At 44.1% G+C, this 23541-nt stretch overlaps 1 protein-coding gene across 1 annotated transcript in view; it reads right to left on the minus strand.

Annotated features, from left to right (window-relative positions):
• Window positions 1-23541, minus strand: part of akt3a (v-akt murine thymoma viral oncogene homolog 3a) — a 133780-nt gene that overhangs the window by 99409 nt on the left and 10830 nt on the right. Inside the window, exon 2 of the mRNA XM_064950288.1 lies at window positions 17108-17372. Within this exon, the coding sequence (XP_064806360.1) occupies window positions 17108-17153 (46 nt within the window). The 5' untranslated portion in view covers window positions 17154-17372. The remainder of the gene's footprint in view (window positions 1-17107; window positions 17373-23541) is intronic.

The following is a 23541-nucleotide window of genomic DNA, read 5'->3' on the forward strand; positions in this document are numbered from 1 at the left end:
TATGCTCAGATCGATAGGAGGTGTGTACACCACCTACCGGAGTCAGACTAAAAGTCCACTCCGAGTACCTCTTTTCCACCGGCGGTGTTTTGGAACAGCCTCTGGAATCAGTTACATTACACTGGAGGGTATGAACAAAGGATCCGATTTGGGAATTCCTGGTAGTAATGCTGGTGAGTTACCGCCGCTCTGATATCCAAGAGTTCTTCCAGGCTGTATGTAATAACATGAAACATTTCCTGGGATAATAATGTAAGAAATAACACATAAAAAAAAACTAAATAATGCAAAGTTTCCTAAGAGCTAGAAGCACAGCAGCCCTGTCTGTCGGGCCCTTTTTTTAAGCCGCCTCCAATGTTGTTTTAGAGAATTTGGCAATACGTCCAACCGGCCTCACAACCGCAGACCATATGTAACTAGGGATATTACAGTGACCATATTACCACAAAACACCGGTGGTCACGAGTCATGAAGGCAGTCAAGTTCCACGTGATCAATTAGGGTTCTCCAAGCTCTGACGCTGCTGTTGGTCATTAGTAGCCTACCAAATGTGCTAACTGCCTGGTACTCAGCATTCTATTGTCCCTCTAACCACTCTGACATCAATGCAAACGTAATCGAAAATGTCATGAAACACTTCATGAGAGCCCATAAACTCATGTTGGGCAACATTTCTATAGGCTAGGCAATTGCGTGAGAAAACAATGGTGGCCTCTATTAAAAAGAGAAGGATCCCATCAGCTTTCTATGAGCTAGGCCTACAATATTTATTTCTCAACTTTCCTAAAATTAAGCACATTGCTTCTCTTTACAACAGGAGTAAAGCCTATCTGGCTGGCATTGAAAAATTTATCATGGAAAAAGCATCCTCCATTCGCTATTTACGTGCATAGATGACCTGTATTTTTTCCCATAAACCTGTTGAGACAGGTGCCTGATAATGGTCCATTCTAAATCAAAACAAATTTCGCACATATACTAAATAGTACATGTAAAGACAAGATTAAATAAAGAATAGTCTGATGGGTGACAATATTAGCCTATCGCTTGTGAATTATATATTATCACTGAATGATGCCCAGCGTAAGGAAAGAAACGATGCCTTTTTTGAGACTTTTTCAAATCATAGTTGCACACCTCATGTAGTCTAGCCCATAGGCCTATATGTTTTGATAAGGTTTGTATCACAACTAACGTTCTGATCTGGTGCGTCAGACTCATTGCGTAAATTAGGGTTTTTGATGCTAGTGGTTGTATTAATTTGGGATCTATCGCATTCCACAACTGTCCCAGATTATGTTTGAAATATTTATTTCTTGCACACAATAGGTCAACTTTTATACTATGGGGATAGTAGATTAATGTTGGCTAGTGCTTTTGCTGTTCATTAGGCCTACTCATCTTGTTGGCTGACGAAAAGTAAATGTGGACGGTTCTTCCAATATCTTCAATATGCACCTCAGAATTGGATAAGGATGCGTGCAGTTGCGTCCCCAATGTGTCGGTCTCCACTTGTAGCCTGTGAGAAAGACCCGATCACGTGATGGAGAGCCATATGAGTGAGAGGTGCTTTGGAGCACACAGCACTCAGGGAGAAGTGAATTATAATTATTACATTCAGCCCAAGCGCACAACAGCCACTGGCAGCAAAAGACATGGATTTTTTTTAAGGGGCATTATGGCCACACAAAGGGGATGACGCCAGAAAGTTTGAGGCATTATCAAGTGCTTGTCAAATTGTGAATGAGAGGCTGATGAAGTGTGTAAAGCCTGCACAAAAAAACAGTGCTCACGCCTTTCATGCAACTTTTTTCAAATCATTGTTAGAGTCGTATCATGCAGAATTAGAATGTATTAAAAAATCAAAACATATAGCCCAAAATTTGTAGAACAACTAAAGTTACATTAATAACTCTAAATTAAGCGTATAGAAGGACCTGTTTCTTTGTTAACCATTCAACACAGAATAGCAGTGTGTGCTCACTCCCTCAAATCGTTAGGAGAAAACATCCTATTTTATTCAGCTTTGTTCAATTGTATTCTTCATACCATAAAATGACATCAAATAATGCAGGGGAATTGCAAGCAAATCTTGTCTGGTAAATGAACTAGCGTAGCCAACAGCCAGATGAGGACCTAACCTAAGGACAACTCAAGAGTATGCTATTCTGTTCTTCTGAAATAGACTCCATTTACTTCATATCATGCTTCTTTAGACCGGTCTAAATTCTGGATTTATTGTGAAGGTGTAGGCTATATTACATTATTATTAGACTTTTGAAAATGTAGATGTTCCAAAGGTCTGCGTCAGTGGCTTGAGATGCTGAATGTGTTTATGTTAATTAACGGTAAATTACAGTGAGAGCGGCAGTTATTTGCTTGGCAATCACTGGCTGACGAAACTCCATGAACGCCACAGCCCTACGTGTAAACACGCCAGCCCAGGACCTCAACATCCGGCTTCTTAACCTGCGGGATCGTCTGAGACCAGCCACCTGGATAGTACTTCTGTCTATAATAAAGCCCTTTTTCTGGGGGAAAACTCAATCTGATTGGCTGGGCCTGGCTCCCCAGTGGGTGGACCTATGCCCTCCCAGGCCCACCTATGGCTGTGCCCCTGCCCAGTCATATGAAATCCATAGATTTGGGCCTAATGCATTTATTTCAATTGACTGATTAATTTATATGAACTTCAACACAGTAAAATAATTGAAATTGTTGCATGTTGTGTTTATATTTTTGTTCAGTATATAGATCCCAACCAACTGCTCCTCACAGAACAGCGTGCACACGTCTGACTCTTCCATACTAATGCCGGAGTGGGACACTTTCCCATGAAAGATTCATTGAACACTTAATGAAAAGTGAGCGTATAGTTTGGATGTTCCACTGCTGAAGGCAAACGCGTCATCACCACGACAGATCAGTATCTGTTGCCTAAACTGATAGTTCAGGTCAGCAGATACGGCATGCGTGTGTGGCATCAACCATGAAGACTTCTGGTATGGTATCCCAATGTTCCTAATGGCTCACAGCTGATTACATATTTATGAGCATGGCCACTATATCCTCGGATGAAAAACAAAGGAGGTCCTACACACCCACACACTCACAACACCGAGTGAGTCTACAACACAACAGCTCTGATTGGCTAGGTAGGGATAGGCTTATGGAAGACACCATACGTATGTCAATGCAGCATAGACCGGCAGAGTCCAAATGCTCTACAACCCAGCTAGCACAAAATGTTCTAAGAACCATATGTTTCTTAGAGGTTGGTGAGAGTGTTGTTGTCCTATGAGTATTTAAAGCACTTCTATGTTGTACTTACTATGACTGTGATATATGGTTGTCTTACCTAGGTACCTTAAGATGAATGCACTAACTGCACATTGCTCTGGATAAGAGTGTCTGCTAAATGACTACAATGTAAAATGTTACATGTTGCATGGAACCTTCCCACAACTTTCTGGGAATGGTGCAGGATATTTGCATAGCTTTGGAATACTCTCACCACATTTAAAGAACTTGACAAAAAAACATTTCATTACTTTAACAGAATGTTTCCCACATGGTTACATTTAATTACAATATTCTAGGAATGTTCTCCAATTGGTTTGACATTGGGAAAGTTCTGAGAACTTTAAGAACCAACATTCATTTTGGGAAATGTCAGTACTTCTATACTGTATGGTTCTATAGTTGCCATGGTGCCTAGTGGCAGCATCAATGTATCAAGGGAAATATCATTTTATTTCTGACAAAGATCTACATATATTTCAGGATGCTGTGTATCCCTGGAAATAATACAAATTCATGTAAACATCGCAGTTTTGAACACATACAGTGCCTTGCGGAAGTATTCGGCCCCCTTGAACTTTGCTACCTTTTGCCACATTTCAGGCTTCAAACATAAAGATCTAAAACTGTATTTTTTTGTGAAGAATCAACAACAAGTGGGACACAATCATGAAGTGGAACGACGTTTATTGGATATTTCAAACTTATTTAACAAATCAAAAACAGAAAAATTGGGCGTGCAAAATTATTCAGCCCCTTTACTTTCAGTGCAGCAAATTCTCTCCAGAAGTTCAGTGAGGATCTCTGAACGATCCAATGTTGACCTAAATGACTAATGATGATATAAATACAATCCACCTGTGTGTAATCAAGTCTCCATATAAATGCACCTGCACTGTAATAGTCTCAGAGGTCCGTTAAAAGCGCAGAGAGCATCATGAAGAACAAGGAACACACCAGGCAGGTCCGAGATACTGTTGTGAAGAAGTTTAAAGCCGGATTTGGATACAAAAAGATTTCCCAAGCTTTAAACATCACAAGGAGCACTGTGCAAGCGATAATATTGAAATGGAAGGAGTATCAGACCACTGCAAATCTACCAAGACCTGGCCGTCCCTCTAAACTTTCAGCTCATACAAGGAGAAGACTGATCAGAGATGCAGCCAAGAGGCCCATGATCACTCTGGATGAACTGCAGAGAGCTACAGCTGAGGTGGGAGACTCTGTCCATAGGACAACAATCAGTCGTATATTGCACAAATCTGGCCTTTATGGAAGAGGGGCAAGAAGAAAGCCATTTCTTAAAGATATCCATAAAAAGTGTTGTTTAAAGTTTGCCACAAGCCACCTGGGAGACACACCAAACATGTGGAAGAAGGTGCTCTGGTCAGATGAAACCAAAATTGAACTTTTTGGCAACAATGCAAAACGTTATGTTTGGCGTAAAAGCAACACAGCTCATCACTCTGAACACACTATCCCAACTGTCAAACGTGGTAGTGGCAGCATCACTGTTTGGGCCTGCTTTTCTTCAGCAGGGACAGGGAAGATGGTTAAAATTGATGGGAAGATGGATGGAGCCAAATACAGGATCATTCTGGAAGAAAACCTGATGGAGTCTGCAAAAGACCTGAGACTGGGACGGAGATTTGTCTTCCAACAAGACAATGATCCAAAACATAAAGCAAAATCTACAATGGAATGGTTCAAAAATAAACATATCCAGGTGTTAGAATGGCCAAGTCAAAGTCCAGACCTGAATCCAATCGAGAATCTGTGGAAAGAACTGAAAACTGCTGTTCACAAATGCTCTCCATCCAACCTCACTGAGCTCGAGCTGTTTTGCAAGGAGGAATGGGAAAAAATGTCAGTCTCTCGATGTGCAAAATTGATAGACATACCCCAAGCGACTTACAGCTGTAATCGCAGAAAAAGGTGGCGCTACAAAGTATTAACTTAAGGGGGCTGAATAATTTTGCACGCCCAATTTTTCAGTTTTTGATTTGTTAAAAAAGTTTGAAATATCCAATAAATGTCGTTCCACTTCATGATTGTGTCCCACTTGTTGTTGATTCTTCACAAAAAAATACAGTTTTATATCTTTATGTTTGAAGCCTGAAATGTGGCAAAAGGTCGCAAAGTTCAAGGGGGCCGAATACTTTCGCAAGGCACTGTAGCTTCTGCAAAAAAGTATCTTGGCACAACCCGGGTATGGGGTAACTTGAGCCGCAGGACAGGGTAAGTTGAGCCGCAGGACAGGGTAAGTTAAGTTGAGCCGCTGGACAGGGTAAGTTATTAAGTTGAGCCGCAGGACAGGGTAAGTTTTTAAGTTGAGCCGCAGGACAGGGTAAGTTATTAAGTTGAGCCGCAGGACAGGGTAAGTTAAGTTGAGCCGCAGGACAGGGTAAGTTAAGTTGAGCCGCAGGACAGGGTAAGTTTTTAAGTTGAGCAGCAGGACAGCGTAAGTTATGAAGTTGAGCCGCAGGACAGGGTAAGTTTTTAAGTTGAGCCGCAGGACAGGGTAAATTTTTAAGTTGAGCAGCAGGACAGCGTAAGTTATGAAGTTGAGCCGCAGGACAGGGTAAGTTTTTAAGTTGAGCCGCAGGACAGGGTAAGTTTTTAAGTTGAGCAGCAGGACAGCGTAAGTTTTTAAGTTGAGCCTCAGGACAGGGTAAGTTATGAAGTTGAGCCGCAGGACAGGGTAAGTTATTAAGTTGAGCCGCAGGACAGGGTAAGTTATTAAGTTGAGCCGCAGGACAGGGTAAGTTTTTAAGTTGAGCAGCAGGACAGCGTAAGTTATGAAGTTGAGCCGCAGGACAGCGTAAGTTTTTAAGTTGAGCCGCAGGACAGGGTAAGTTATTAAGTTGAGCAGCAGGACAGCGTAAGTTTTTAAGTTGAGCCGCAGGACAGGGTAAGTTTTTAAGTTGAGCAGCAGGACAGCGTAAGTTTTTAAGTTGAGCCGCAGGACAGGGTAAGTTATGAAGTTGAGCCGCAGGACAGGGTAAGTTATTAAGTTGAGCCGCAGGACAGGGTAAGTTTTTAAGTTGAGCCGCAGGACAGGGTAAGTTTTTAAGTTGAGCCGCAGGACAGGGTAAGTTATTAAGTTGAGCCGCTGGACAGGGTAAGTTTTTAAGTTGAGCCGCAGGACAGGGTAAGTTTTTAAGTTGAGCAGCAGGACAGCGTAAGTTATGAAGTTGAGCCGCAGGACAGCGTAAGTTTTTAAGTTGAGCCGCAGGACAGGGTAAGTTTTTAAGTTGAGCAGCAGGACAGCGTAAGTTTTTAAGTTGAGCCGCAGGACAGGGTAAGTTATGAAGTTGAGCCGCAGGACAGGGTAAGTTATTAAGTTGAGCCGCAGGACAGGGTAAGTTAATAAGTTGAACCGCAGGACAGGGTAAGTTATTAAGTTGAGCCGCAGGACAGGGTAAGTTTTTAAGTTGAGCAGCAGGACAGCGTAAGTTATGAAGTTGAGCCGCAGGACAGCGTAAGTTTTTAAGTTGAGCCGCAGGACAGGGTAAGTTTTTAAGTTGAGCCGCAGGACAGCGTAAGTTTTTAAGTTGAGCCGCAGGACAGGGTAAGTTATTAAGTTGAGCAGCAGGACAGCGTAAGTTTTTAAGTTGAGCCGCAGGACAGGGTAAGTTTTTAAGTTGAGCAGCAGGACAGCGTAAGTTTTTAAGTTGAGCCGCAGGACAGGGTAAGTTATGAAGTTGAGCCGCAGGACAGGGTAAGTTATTAAGTTGAGCCGCAGGACAGGGTAAGTTTTTAAGTTGAGCCGCAGGACAGGGTAAGTTTTTAAGTTGAGCCGCTGGACAGGGTAAGTTTTTAAGTTGAGCCGCAGGACAGGGTAAGTTTTTAAGTTGAGCAGCAGGACAGCGTAAGTTATGAAGTTGAGCCGCAGGACAGCGTAAGTTTTTAAGTTGAGCCGCAGGACAGGGTAAGTTATTAAGTTGAGCAGCAGGACAGCGTAAGTTTTTAAGTTGAGCCGCAGGACAGGGTAAGTTTTTAAGTTGAGCAGCAGGACAGCGTAAGTTTTTAAGTTGAGCCGCAGGACAGGGTAAGTTATGAAGTTGAGCCGCAGGACAGGGTAAGTTATTAAGTTGAGCCGCAGGACAGGGTAAGTTAATAAGTTGAGCCGCAGGACAGGGTAAGTTATTAAGTTGAGCCGCAGGACAGGGTAAGTTATTAAGTTGAGCCGCAGGACAGGGTAAGTTATTAAGTTGAGCCGCAGGACAGGGTAAGTTAAGTTGAGCCACAGGACAGGGTCAGTTAAGACGCTTACAAATTTCGGAACTGAATTTAATATTACCACTAACTTTTTAAAACCATGTCTATGTTATTTTCCCAAAAACAACAACGCAATCACTTGTTTGCCTATGAATCATTTTAAGCATATGTTAACACAGTTGACAGTTGTACGTTGTTGAACAGTAAAAAACATTCCCTCTCTGATTCAGTAAAACATTTCCTACAGGTTTACTCATGGTTCCATTTGAAGTCATTGAGCTTTGTGTAAAAGGCAGTTTCAAGCAAGAGACCCGTTCCGGGGGAAAACGTGTTCTCTCAGATCGACACCCATGAGTTTAACCAAAGCCAATCAATACCAAGACTGTTCCTCAGAGGTTGAACCAAAAAAGTAATAACATCTTGAGTCAAACTAGCCTCCATTCCTACAGCTCGCCTCTAAGCCTTGCCCCCCAGACCGAGGATCAGCCTAACAGTGCCATAGGTATCTACCACCCCCTGCTCCTTTCCCCCTTCAATGGCAACATAAAAGCGGGTGGCAGCTGACACGGTCACACTAGCCAAGATGTCCGTCCCTGATAAGACCCTGAACAGAGGTCCTGTCCTGTCTGCCCTGAAACCTGAGCACTGGACGGGGAAAGAGCACAGACAGACATGGCTGAGTGGTCTCTTTCCCCACTCACTCCTTCTCTTTCCTCCTGACTCTTGAGTCATCAGACTCTTGACATTGAGCTCATCATTACAGGAGTGAACTGTATGATCCTGCAACTCTTCACACCAAACACCAAGTTTGAGCCAGCATGTGAGCAGGGAAACAAGGGCCTGGTAATACGTACCAATGGAACCCTATAGAACAGGGCTGTCCAACCCTCTTCCTGGAGATCTACTTTCCTGTAGGTTTTCAGTCCAACCCTAATTTAGCATATCTGATTCAGCTAGTTAAGATCTTGTTGAGCAGCTAATTAGTAGAATCAGGTGTGTTAAATTAGGGTTGGACTGAAAACCCACAGAACGGTAGATCTCCAGGAAGACGGTTGGGCAGCCCTGCTATAGAACATCCCTGCTGAAAAAAACAGCATAGACCAGAATAGGCTGATTATGCTGGTCACCTGCCTTCGCTGGGTTTTCGCTGGTGCCTTGTGTTTTTGCTGGTGCCTTTGCTGGTGACTTCGATGGGTTTTGGACATTGGTGACCAGCATCAAAGTGCTTTATTATTTAAAGACAGTACATGACATAAGGCCTTCATTTGAGGGCTTTGTTTTTCCCTAATACAGTGGCCAAAACAGGCCTGCAAGTCACATTCTGCTGGCTTGCAAAGTGATGTTTTATTCCTATTAAAATGTTGGTATTTTATTCGCCCACAATCTGCATTCAGAATGACTGCCAGGGTTAGAAAGAGGAGTAAATAAGACTACCTAAACCATCAAAATGGGAACAACCATTTCAGTACCGTGTGCAATAAGTCCAACTAATAAGTCCACCAAAATGTTATTTATCTTTGTGTAGAATAAGATGAATTCATCAAATCAATGTACATGCAAAAACACAACAAACCAAAAAGATATTGAAACAAACAATTTAAAAAATCTAACTGCAATAGAGCATGCTGGGAAATATGATAATAGGTGTGGTTTTGCCAGACCAGCTTGACCAGCTCGACCTGGGATGGGTAACTGGCAGCCCCCCTTTTGTAGGCCCACGGAACAAAAGGAAACTCAGTCTTGCTCTCAACTGACTGTTTAGAGTTAGAATAGTAGGATACACAAGGCACAATTTCGAAATTTGTTTGTGCATCAGCAGTTACGTTATGTCAGTCACTGACTGTCACTCAATTAGCCCATTAAAGCAAAACATTTTTAGATTGGTATGTTAGCTGGCCACTAGACCATATCCATTTGTAGTAATCATGGTCAAATGGGGGGGACAACAAAACTTTGCTTAGGGCCCCCAAAAGGCTAGGGCCGGTTCTGACTGCATGTGTGGGTATGGATGCGGGTTTTCAGACACGTGAGCCACTGCGGCCCCTCATGAGTTCACTTTTTTGTGGCCCCACTCCCATCAAAGTTGCACATCCCTGAGCTAGACCATGTTGGACCAGTGTAGACCAGCTTGGTCAACAGCATACCAGCATAAACTGGTCAATAGCATACTAGCATCAACAGCATCCAGTACCAGCATGAGCTGGTCACAAGCATACCAGCATGAGCTGGTCACCAGCATCACCAGCTGGTCAGCCAGCATAACTAGCTAGGCCATGTTGGTCACACCAGCATGACCAGCATAGACCAGCATGTACCATCTTGAAATGTAAGCTGGTCTATGCTGTGGATGTTAGCCTTGCAGGGGGATACTGGATCTAGAGAATGAGTGAGAAGACTCTCTGGATGGTATGACGGAAGGCGGAAGATGATTGAGTGCCAGTGATGATAGCAAGCAGACAGAACATTCCAGGAATGTTTAATGAGGGAGAGGAATGTTCTAATGAAGTAATTTTAGCTGCTCGATGCGTCCCTGTTGTTGTTCTGACTACTTTGATAAATGTGTTGACCGCAGACAGTGAAATATGTCTTCAGTGAGAGTTACAGTCACATTCAAAGAGGAGAGAAAGGAGATAATTGGAAATTATGTTGACTATCTAGATGAAAACAACCATTTGCTAATTAAAAAGTAGAGAGTGTTTCTCTGAAAACACTAACTTTGAGGCTCCTTTTGGGAGGAATGCTCTGTTACTTATCTAGTGTATGGCCAGTAATAACTCTTCCATTATCATTAGACTGTTACAACTAATAAAGCCAACTTTATCTAAGCAAGCTTTTCATTCAGTAAGCCTTAATCAATCAAATCAAACATCTCATTTTATTTGTCACGTGCCGAATACAACAACAAGTGTAGACCTTACCTTGAAATGCTTACTTACAAGCCCTTAACCAACAATGCAGTTCAAGAAATAGAGTTAAGAAGAATATCTACTTAATAACCTAAAGTGATTTCTTTTTTTAAAGTAACATAAGAAAATTACATAACAATAACGAGGCTATATACAAGGAGTACCGGTACCGAGTCAATGTGCGGGGGTACAGGTTAGTCGAGGTAAAGTGACTATGCATAGATATAAAACAGCGAGTAGCAGCAGTGTACAAACAAAGGGGTGGGGTGAGGGGGCAATGTATGGCTTTCAGCAGTCTTATGGCTTGGGGGTAGAAGCGTTAAGGAGCCTTTTGGTCCTAGACTTGGTGCTCCGGTACCGCTTGCCGTGCGGTAGCAGAGACAACAGTCTATGACTTGGGTGATTGTGGAGTCTTTGACAATTTTTTGGGCATTCCTCTGACACCGCCTAGTACATCACTGGGGCCAAGCTTCCTGACATCCAGGATATAGGTCCTGGATGTCAGGAAGCTTGGCCCCAGTGATGTACTGGGCCATACACACTACCCTCTGTAGTGCCCTACGGTCAGATGCCGAGCAGTTGCCATACCAGGCGGTGATGCAACCAGTCAAGATGCTCTCGATGGTGCAACTTTTTGAGGATCTGGGTAACCCATGCCAAATCTTTTTAGTCTCCTGAGGGGGAAAAGGTGTTGTCGTGCCCTCTTCACAACTGGCTTGGTGTGTTTGGACCATGATAGTTTGTTGGTGATGTGGACACCAAGGAACTTGAAACTCTCAACCCAGTCCACTACAGCCCTGTCGATGTGAATGGGGGCCTGTCCAGCCCTCCTTTTCCTGTAGTCCACGATCAGATCCTTTGTCTTACTCACATTGAGGGAGAGGTTGTTGGTGTGGCCACACTTCCAGTTCTCCGACCTCCTCCCTATAGGCTGTCTCGCCGTTGTCGGTGATCAGGCCGACCACTGTTGTGTCGTCAGCAAACTTAATAATGGTGTTGGAGTCGTGCTTGGTCATGCAGTCATGGGTGAACAGGGAGTACAGGAGGGGACTAAGCACACACCCCTGAGGGGCCCCAGTGTTTAGGATCAGCGTGGCAGCTGTGTTGTTGCCTACCCTTACCACTTGGGGGCGGCCCATCAAGAATTCCAGGATCCAGTCGCAGAGGGAGAGGTTTAGTCCCAGGATCCTTAGCTTAGTGATGTGTTTGTGGGCACTCTGGTGTTGAACGCTGTGCTGTAGTCAATGAACAGCATTCTCACATAGCTGTTCCTTATGCCCAGCTGGAAAAGGGCAGTGTGGAGTGCGATTGAGATCGGGTCCTCTGTGGATCTGTTGGGGCGGTATCTGAAGCGGAGTGGGTCTAGGGTTTCCCGCATGATGGTGTTGATCTGAGCCATGACAAGGCTTTCAAAGCACTTCATGGCTACCGACGTGAGTGCAATCATTTAGGCAGGTTACCTTTGCTTTCTTGGGCACAGGGACTATGGTGGTCTGTTTGAAACATGTAGCCTACAGACATTAAATTACATGTCATATTGATATTGATCCTGTCCTATACATTTCCTGCTACAGGTTACAAGTACAAAGTAAGAGTAAGCGCATGCTGGGCATTTTCATCACATTTGGTAAAGATCAAGCACTTCAACCCTCAACACAGACATGGCAATAGCATTTAGAGTCTAAATGCATCACACCCCAACCTCCCTAGTCCTCCTCTCTCCTGCTCAGACTGGGCTCAACACACAGACAAGACACGCAGCAGACGTTTACACACACAGAGTGCAGTTTGGACTGAGGGATGGATGAGGGTAGAGCAACATGAAAGCACTGAGTCTAGTACTATGTGATCCACTATCTGAGGATCAGAACACATGGACCACATCAGTCAGCAGGCTGATGACTAATAATAATGCAGCACAATCATTAGAGAAGGCCGGCCCTGGGCCATCCAGACACACACACACACACACACACACACACACACACACACACTGCAGTCATGGTTCTGGATTGGGCCGTGAGTCAGCAGCACCCTAACCCTGTTCCTCTGGCCTGCACCCCTCCCTGGACAGCAGCAAACAAGAACTCTCCCAGCCAGTGAAACAGACAGCCAGCAAAACCTCACCCAGTCAGCCAGCTAGTCAGACAGGCAGCCAGCATCAAGACCTCTCCCAGTCAGCCAGCAAGAGAGACCATTCCCAGCCAGCCAGAAAGACAGTGAGCAAGCAAGACCTCTCTCAGCCAGCTAGTCAGACAAGACTGCCAGCCAGCCAGCCAGTCAGCAAGCAAGACCTCTCCCAGCCAGTCACCCAGCTAATCAGAGAAAGCCAGCAAACAACACCTCTCCCAGTCAGCTAGCAAGTAAGACCTCTCCAGACAGCAATCAAGTCAGAACTCTACCAGACAGCCACCCAGACAGCCAACCAGCCAGCCAGAAAGACAGTGAGCAAGCAAGATCTCTCCCAGCCAGCTAGTCACGTACAAGACTGCCAGCAAGCCACCCAGCCAGTCAGCAAGCAAGACCTCTCCCAGACAGACAGCCAGCCAGCTAGAAAGACAGCCAGACAGACAATTTTCTGTATATACAGTAAGTCTGTCTGTGTGCGTGTGTGTCCTTGATGCATCACACAGACACGCACGAAAGGCTGAGTCGTGACTGTGGAGGCTGCACTCCTCCACTTAATATGCGTAGATGGAACGCACTACCAGGCAGGCAGATGCACGCTGGGGCCCATCATGAGGAGAAGACTGGAGGCAGACAGGTCTGATAGTAGTGAAGCCACACTGTATTATCTACTTGTGCTCTTGGAGAGGGGAGGAGCAGCTAGACATGTACCATAAGTGTGATAAGTTGATAGCAAATTATGGAAACAGACCAGACAGGTCACATCACATTGGCTGCTGTCTGTGTCTCACTTTCTTCTGAGTCATGGAGGAGATTTCCATGGAGTTCTCACTAGCAGCCCCCACCGCACCACACCCCACCATGAAGACTGGGCGGAGGGAGAGAGAGGGGAGCCAGAGGAGTGGTGCAATGGCCACTGAAGTGTTGCTCTGTGTGGGGTCAGATGGGTTCTCCCTGCCAGAGGTGACTGAAGGTACAGCACAGTCAGCAGAGCTGGTACCACCAAGGTCAGAGTCAGAGAGAGCGTGAGACAGAGCTTCATTCATGCCTCCGCACAGCTTCCACCCCTCCCACCCCCACTCCCATTTTTCCCCAGTCATAACCCCTGCAGTACACAGTGTTCCATCACTGTTCTGACTGAGACCGCAGCAGAGCAGCCATGTGATCCCAGCAGCCCCAGAGCACTCATTATGCACACACACACACAGGGACAGGGAGGTCTGCTCTTAACCAGAGATGATGACACAGACACGCCATCCAGAACCAATCCAAGGGGGCCATGTGGGATGCTTATCTGAATGGTGCAGATGCCATCCATTTCCCTCTGTGCTTCACCATATGCTAGAAAGAATCCATGTAGATCTGTGAGGGAGATATCTAGGAGATCCACACGGCAAAAGTCATCAAATTATATTAATACATGTCTATAAGTGAGCCCCAGACGCAGTTGGACTTATTCCATCAAACCCAGTGACCGGATTTCAGGAAGTAGCTGAAAACAATTCACTTTGGGTTGCAATAATACACACATGGAAGAATGCTGCTTTTGATTGAACAGGGAAACCCGTTTACAGATTTGGACTGAATAGAGCCTAGTAGTGTATTGTTCTACCTTCGTCTCCGATCTGCTGCTTCCAGGGGATGAGGACATCATTGGCTCAGAGTTCAATCAGCACTTAGTGAATTGAGTGTGAGAGCATGGATGGATGGAGGGATGTAATGCAGGGAGGAGGACAGAGGAGCTGGTCAATCATCCTCTCTTCAGCTGGCCCCCTCTCAGAGAGACCCATTCAGCTGGTCCGTAAACAGGAAATTATGTCACCGCCAGACGCCCCCCTTTCCCCTTGTATCACAGCTCTGTTTTCACAAACTCACCCAGTAGACACAGCCTGTGTCAGGCCAGGGACAAAATAACTTTACTGCAGCAAGGGAAACACAAGCAGGAAGGCAGGCGGTTAGAATGGAGTGGGACAGAGCGCGGAGGGAAAATAGATGAGCGAAGGATGGAGAGAGGAGAGGGAGGGGCAGAGAAAGAGAGGGTGAACAAGGTCATGTTGGCCGGAGTCCAAGCCCAACAAAACGTGCTCTGTTTCCCAGGCAGCTTAGGGCCGAGGCTCCTCTCGTCTCCCCATCTGCAGGCTGCATGGCTGGAGGAAGGCGTGGCCCCTCCCCTCCTAGGGAGGGAGGGAGGGAAGTTTGAACGGATCCCCCAGGTTCCCACATGGCTTTATATGGGATGGAATGGACAGCGCTGAAGCATGTGCACATCTGGGAGGCTCCGAGAAGTTGACTCACACACACACACACACACGGTGTGATTATGCTTAATCTTACTAGTGTGCTCAAACGGTGTTGTGTCATACACTGCATTATTTTTCACTCACCTACCCGTGTGATTTGCATTGAAACCGATGCAACGGCTGCACACTCACATGACCTCTGCAGAGCTAGCATTATAAGGCTCTAAGGTTCAGACATTTCCCAGATAACTCAACAGCACTCTCGCTCCCACCCGTTCCTCTGGATGCCGTTCCTCTGGATGCCCCCCCCCCCCCCCCCCCCCAATGCATTTCACTGGAATCCCTTGCAGAGCTTAAAGCCTTGATTCAATCATGTCTGATGAAAAACAAGCTTTGTCCTTAAGCTAATTTCTTGGTTTAGGCTAATTCTGCTTTGAGTGGATCAATACTTCAATACCATCAAATAGCACTTAAACTGCAAGCCTTGACACTGTGTAAGACCACAAAAGCATTGGAAGAATGGTTCTGTACTATGGTCTGGAAAATTGCATGCAGACGCCTCCTAAAAAGCTGCATTCCATTTTGATAGACAGACATGAGCTCTGGGAGCTTTAGAGACAGAACACAATGTGACTGTGCTGCAGGCCTAAAATCCCAGAACAGACTGTGGCTCATCAAATCTAGAATAGATGCCATTTAACAGACGCTTTTATCCAAAGTGACTTACAGTCATGTGTGTATACATTTTACATACAGGTGGTCCCGGGAATCGAACTCACTATCCTTGCGTTGCAAGCGCCATGCTCTACCAACTAAGCTACAGAGGACCGAGACAGCTAGAGATCCTATTATAATAAGTCTGTAGTCTGTAGCAGAAGCCCTCGGGGTTAGAAACCCCACAAATCACATCAGACATTAAGGTCCACTGACCATCCACTTCACCACTTGTATTTTGTCCATAAAAATCTATTTAGGCAGCAGCTCAATGAGAGAGCAGGAGCTGGAGGAGTGTACCTGGAGTCTTCTAAATCAACTCAAGTGTGTCAGACATGGACTAGGGGCTCATAATTCAACCAAATGGGGTGGCAAGAGTGACTGGAGCCAGCCAGTGCCATTGCTGCTCACATGCTTGGATAGACACACACACACACAAACTAAGGATGTAAGGCAAACTAAGGCTGTCTCTAATTCAGTATAGCACTGAGAATGTTTAGGTGGTTCGAGAAAAATGTTGAACACTCACAATCTGTCAGAGAGGGCACCCACTCAGGGCACCCACTCAGGGCACCCACTCAGGGCACCCACTCAGGCCACAGACTGAGGGGAAATAGAAGGCCATCAAACAGACAGAGACCGAGACAGAGAGTGAGCAAGGCACCAAGACCAGTGTTGACCAGGGGTGATGTCTTGTCCATCTTCATCAAAAGATCTCAACAGAGAAACCGGCCAGTGACCCATGACCCTGAGATGACATGCTCCTCACATGTCAGAGCTGTTGTGCAACAGGCCAAGTGCATAACATCAAATCAAGCTTTATTTATACAGCACATTTCAGACATGGAATACAATGCAATGTGCTTTACAGGAAAAAGATAATAAAAAAACAATGAAAATAAAAGCTGAAATATTTAAAAACTAAATCTAACACAAACTTTATTAAATTAACTGATTAATTAATTAACTGAATTAAATTAAATCTCTCTCCTCTCCTCAGGGTTTATGTCAGATTCAGCACAGCACCCCTGAAGGACTAGGACCAGAAAGGGACACCAGCATTGAGTCAGGGACAAGGGAGGTTGTTTCATGTCTAGTAGAAGCAGAAGCCGGCAGCAGACAACAGCTTAAGGCAAATACTATTTTGCCTCTATTCCACACTCAGTAGGGGAGACCAAGTCAAATCGGAGTAAAACAGCCTTGCAACATCAACACTGGGGCACTCCTTCCCTTTCATTTAACAACAGCAGCCAAACACACACACGCACGCAACCACAGCAAGCTAAGCTCAGACAGACACTCAGAAAACCATGTACATACTACAGGCACATGCTGTGTGCTCCCACTTCCCCTCCTCTCATACACCCACACACACTGTTCTCTTCAGACACAATCAGACTGAAGCCATGCCCTGGCGTAATGCAGCCAGCCAACCATAATAAAGAGACTTGTCTCTGGGGAGACACACAGAATAATCATCCATCCATTTGTTTACTCATTTTCTCTCTCTCTCTCAAACACACATCTCCATGTTCTCTCTCACTCTCACTCATCCCAGTCGGTTACAAAACAGCCCATAAGAGGAGAGGTACTACTTACCCCTTTTTTGCACCCAGCCTTCTTTGACGATGGTGACATCGCTCATGGTGCCTCCCAGCCTCGATGCCGGCGGTGTTTCTCGCCCTCCCTTACTCGCGCTCTCCCGGCAGCTCGCTCAGTTGCTCTCGCTCTCTCTCACACACTCACATACAAGTGGTGTGTCGCGTCTTCTCTTCCTCTCGTGGTTGTTTCTTCTCTCCCTCCCCTCCCCTCTCTCTCTCGTTCTCTCTCTCCAGACCTTCCCACTCTCCAGTGGTGACTCAGCCTGGAAGGAAGTAACAGGGGGGAATAATACATGGATTATTCTCTCTCTCTCTCTCTCTCTCTCCTTGTCGTTCCCCCTTCATTCTTACACAATCTGACATGACAAACAGCAGTCATTGTGAAGCCAAATAACATCCCTCCATCCCACCAAAGCTGCTTTTCCCTTGTTGCATTGTTTTCCCCTCAGCAGTTGGACTCTCCTGTTGATACTTCCTATTCTTCCCTGGACCACATTCCTATGCTGTTTATTATTAAATAGCTATATTGCAATGTTCCTGTCTTTATTGGTATTTTTATATCCGTATGTTCTTTCAAAACAGGATAAAAGAAAGTGACAAACATCTAACCTAAATGTTCCCTCTAGACTAAATGGCCAATAAGATAAAACAAAGTCAATCAAGCATCAAAAAAGGTATTGATTATGCTATTAACCCCATAGAGTCGATGTCCGCGCCCCTGCAGAAATATAATTGGTATAATAAAAAAATTCCCATCAAAATCCATCAGTTTAAGCTGATCAGTTGTTTTGCCTGGGCTGCATCTCAATCCACCGTGTTTGTCCGACCATGATAACATTTAAAAAAAGGTATTCTCAAGGAAACATCTGTAGCAAACAAACGGTTTTGGCCTGGGCTGCATCTCAATCTGTGTTTGTCCGACCATGATAACATTTAAAAAAAGGTATTCTCAAGGAAACATCTGTAGCAAACAAACGGTTTTGGCCTGGGCTGCATCTCAATCTACCGTGTTTGTCCGACCATGATAACATTTAAAAAAAGGTATTCTCAAGGAAACATCTGTAGCAAACAAACGGTTTTGGCCTGGGCTGCATCTCAATCTACCGTGTTTGTCCGACCATGATAACATTTAAAATAAGGTATTCTCAAGGAAACATCTGTAGCAAACGAACGGTTTTGGCCTGGGCTGCATCTCAATCTACCGTGTTTGTCCGACCATGCTAACATTTTAAAAAAGGTATTCTCAAGGAAACATCTGTAGCAAACAAACGGTTTTGGCCTGGGCTGCATCTCAATCTACCGTGTTTGTCCGACCATGATAACATTTTAAAAAAGGTATTCTCAAGGAAACATCTGTAGCAAACAAACGGTTTTGGCCTGGGCTGCATCTCAATCTACCGTGTTTGTCCGACCATGATAACATTTAAAAAAAGGTATTCTCAAGGAAACATCTGTAGCAAACAAACGGTTTTGGCCTGGGCTGCATCTCAATCTACCGTGTTTGTCTGACCATGATAACATTTAAAAAAAGGTATTCTCAAGGAAACATCTGTAGCAAACGAACGGTTTTGCCTACAAACTATTATGACCCCTCTAATGAAAGATGAGACTCTCACGAACACAATCTGAAGGTAGCCAAGTACCAGTTAAAAAGATGTATGGAAGTACAAGGGGTTAAATACATGTAATAAATACATTTTAAAAAATTCTGATCTTTCTTATCTCTCAGGTATATGACAGACACTTCAGAACAAACTTACTTTTGATCCTTTTTTGGTCTATCCATTTATCCATATAGGAAGCTGTTATTCGATGCGTTTCTATGGGCAAATAGCAGTAAGGCCAAATTCAATATGTTTCCTCCCCCCAAAAAAAATATATAAATGTTTTATACCTTAAGGGGGTCCTACAATTCAAAATCAAATAGCTAAATGATCCTTGGTATGACCATCTTAAAACAACCCCCCTCACCCGGCTTAGACTCTCAAGGATTAACAGGGTGAAGATCAAGCTGACCCCGGATTTGATGAAACAGACAAACAGGAAAGACAAACAAAGTGTCTCTTCTCACCTATGCTATCTAATCTAATACCTTGCTGACTTTACTCCACTAATTACTAGACTAGTAAGCACACTCAGAGGAAACATTCTTCCTTATTAGAGTTCAAACCCCCCAGCACCTTAACTAGAGGGCTAAATTAAAACCTGAGTAAAACAGTATGACACTCAGTTACTTCATCTCTCATCTGATCTGAGCTAAGGCCTGAGGATTCATTCATAAACGGTGGTAGTATTGGAGGGGGTGGTGGGTGGGCAGCTGGAGCCTCTGGTGAGAAGCCAGTAGAACAGGATGGAGGCTGTAGTGGCCGGGGAGAGGCTTGTGTGGGCTGTGGGGGCACATCACTGACCTGAAACTCTAGGATACGATACGCCATTCCTAAAAATAACACTGTTGTCAATGACCCTATGCTACCTTTCAAAACTTCCATCGAATAGGCTGTTGAGTGAGCCTCTTCTTCAAGTCTCCAGCTGGAGACTCAAGTCTGATTTATCTAAGCTATCATCTTATCGAAAAGGAACTTCAATTCGTAAGCCCAATGCTAACTAGGGTTAGCAGAATGACTGGAAGTCTAGCATGCTAACAGTTACCATAGACCTCCAGTCATTGTGCTAACACTAGTTAGCAATTGCACTAATGCTAGTGAGCAACTTCCTTCAAACTGCATGTAGAGACATATACATTATATCCATGAGTTCATCTGACTCTGGAGAAGTAAAGGGCTTCATTGCCAAATTCCTGAAGTATCCCTTTAACTAGGTTATGTGTTTAATGTTCAACAGCAGGGGTTGATTTTCCAAGACCACTAGAGCAGTATTGATTTTGCCAGAGTGGTTACTTACTTACTACTTCTGAAAACAGCATGTTCTCAAAACATTACAGGCCCACTAAATTGTTCAATCAAATTTGTTCGACACCGAGGAGTTCAAAGCGCCAGTTAACCTATCGACCTAATGACCAGCTACAACAGAAGCCTCAGAGAGTCATGTGACGATCTCTAGTACTGCTACAGTAGTGTGCCTGGTCTTCACTGGAGACGCAACATAACCATTGTTCCAAACAGTATTAGAAGCAGTGGTCACTCTGACGTTCACCAATTCAGAAGTGTCAGTAGACAATATTCATTCATTGGATTACAAACCTGTAAACGTAGGCTACATAATATACAGGACAGTATGTCATAGCCTTAAACTATACACAAATGCTATTTTATGTGTGTGTCATAACTAGGGTTGCAAAGGGTCGGAAACTTTCTGGTAAATTCGCGGAATCCTTCTGGAAATTTTGCATTTTTTTTATTTTATTTTTATTTTACCTTTATTTCACTAGGCAAGTCAGTTAAGAACAATGGGACATTAAGCCAGGGAATATGGGGAATTTTGCTTAAATTCATCAAAAAAGCTTATAACACAAACTTTTTTTGTGGGAAACACACAAGGCAATTCTAGGTCTTGCGGCATATTTTTGTTAAACTATCCCCAATTCAATGGAATTACAACGCTCTGCATGCACAGTGCATTCTTCCATCACATGTACAGCTGATTCTCAAGATCTTGCACACTAATGAGATGCTATTGAGCCCACACTACTACACTGTCTGAGCCAAGGATTACATGCTTTATGGTAAATTTTCATTACAATACTGGGTGGGGTGAATATATTTTTCATGACATGATTTTTTGTAAATAGTAGCCTACAGCAAAGTGTGTTTAAATCATTTTGAACTTGTTAACAATTTCTGCTAGTTAGTTTTTGCTACCATGTGGGTTTTAGCATTCCTTAGCCTGCTAACTGGTGAGTATTAATTCACCTGTTTCGATACATGTTTCATTTTAAAACATTTATCTTACAAAGGAGTTGTTTAATCTAACTGCTTGACTATTTATCTGTACATATAATTGTTTTTGGGGATTTTTACGATTTTTTTCCTAATCTTTCCAGGAAAATGCCACGGGCACTATCTGATGTGTGGAGACATTTCACTGCAGCTAATGTAGACGTTAAGGCTGTGTACATTTGAAAATACTGTGCCAAATCATATGTGAAGAATGCAACAAAGATGCAGAATCATCTGGCCAAGTGCATAAAGTTCCCTCAGCGCTCACAACAAGCAACCTCTGACAAAAGTCCCTCTACTACTATTCAGGGTGAAAATTATGAATCAGACACCTAAAGGCAGTCATCAATGACCTTGGACCACAGAAGGTATTTGCACTGGTGACAGACAAAGCAACAGTTCATGGTCCTTCTGAAATCAGACGATTTTTTGACACAATGGTGGAACGTAGTCAGAGAAATGCTGATGAATGTCTTGCTCGAGCTGTGTATGCAACTGGCTCACCCCTGATGCTCACAGGCAATGTGTATTGGAAGAGATTTCTGAATGTTCTTCACCCAGCATACACCCCTCCAACCAGACATGCTTTATCTACTAATTTGCTGGATGAAGAATTCAACAGAGTTCAAGTGAAGGTCAAGCAAATCATAGAGAAAGCAGACTGTATTGCAATCATCTCTGATGGGTGGTCGAATGTTCGTGGGCAAGGAATAATTAACTAGATCATCTCCACCCCTCAACCAGTATTCTACAAGAGCACAGACACACGGGACAACAGTTACACCGGTCTCTACATTGCAGATGAGCTAAAGGCAGTCATCAATGACCTTGGACCACAGAAGGTATTTGCACTGGTGACAGACAATGCTGTGAACATGAAGGCTGCTTGGTCTAAAGTGGAGGAGTCCTACACTCACTTCACACCAATTGGCTGCATTGAATCTGCTCCTCAAGGACATCATAGCACTGTAAACAATGGATAGACTCTACAAGAGAGCCTAGTAAATGGTTAGGTATGTGAAGGGTCATCAAGTTAAAGCAGCAATCTACCTCACCAAGCAAAGTGAGAAGAATAAGAGCACCACATTGAAGCTGCCCAGCAACACCTGGTGGGGTGGTGTTGTCATCATGTTTGACAGTCTCCTGGAGGGGAAAGTGTCTCTCCAAGAAATGGCCATATCACAGTCTGCCGATATGGACAGCCCCATCAAGAGGATCCTCCCGGATTATGTATTTTGTTCAGACTCTGCTTGCAGATGTAAGTGAAGAAATCCGTACAGCCCTGCCCACTTCACTGTTGCTACAAGCAGAGGAACTGCAGTTCTGAAATATATCAAAACGTGTGAAGACTTTTACCTGAAGCCCATAGACGCCGCAGCGTACATGTTGGACCCCAAGTATGCTGGCAAGAGCATCCTGTCTGGTGCAGAGATCAACAAGGCCTATGGTGTCATAACTACCGTGTCTCGCCACCTTGGCCTGGATGAGGGCAAGGTTCTTGGCAGTCTGGCGAAGGACACTTCCAAGCAAGGGCTTTGGGATGGAGATGCAATATGGCAGTCATGCCAACATATCTCATCAGCCACCTGCTGGAAGGGACTTTGTGGATCTGAGGCTCTGTCCCCTGTTGCCTCCATCATCCTCCAAATCCCAACAACATCAGCCAACTCAGAGCGCAACTGGTCCTTGTTTGGGAACATACACACATCAAAGCACACAACAGGCTGACCAATACAAGGGTTGAAAAATTGGTGGCCAACCGGGCAAATTTGAGGCTTTTTGAGCCTGACCACGAGCCATCCTCAACAAGGTTGGAAAGTGACAGTGAAGATGTGTCCTCAGAGTCTGATGTTCAAGAGGTGGACATTGAGGAGGTCCAGGGAGAAGACATGGAAGCCTGAAAGGAAAACAACCAAAGCTTTAGTTTCTAGACATCATTTTACAGATGTATGTTGAAAACGTTTTTGGGAGATGCGGTGGATCATTGGGAATCATTCAATATTCCCTTTCTTTTGTTGTTCAGTGAAATCATCCCATTTGAAGAGTCAAATTGTTTTTTGATTTCTATTATGTCTACTTATGATAAGGTAAAGGGTTCATGTTTCTGTCTCCATATGATATGGTAAATGTATCCAATATAAAAAAAACATCTCAATTTAAATTGTATTAATATTAATATATCTATATCTATATCTAGATAGATAGATAGATATATAGATATAGATATCTATATATATATATATTTCAGTTAATTTCCATGTATTCCCGTTAATTCCCACGGAAAGTTTCCACCTCTGAATATTCCCCAAAATGTGCAACAATGCATCAATGTATCATGGTCGCCTGTTACTTCCTGTTTACTTAATTTGCAAAGAAAGGATTTGACAGACAATAGTTTTTGAATGTCTATGTTACATCAAGGACCAGAAGAGTACTGTGAAATGTACAAGGAATTCAACCAAATCCGATAGCCAGTCCAGAATCAAACCTGCAAGCATTTCAATTGTGGTGCCATAGAACCTTGCCTTGCCACATT

The sequence above is a fragment of the Oncorhynchus masou genome, chromosome 31 (genome assembly GCF_036934945.1).
Source record: "Oncorhynchus masou masou isolate Uvic2021 chromosome 31, UVic_Omas_1.1, whole genome shotgun sequence".
NCBI lineage: Eukaryota > Metazoa > Chordata > Actinopteri > Salmoniformes > Salmonidae > Oncorhynchus > Oncorhynchus masou.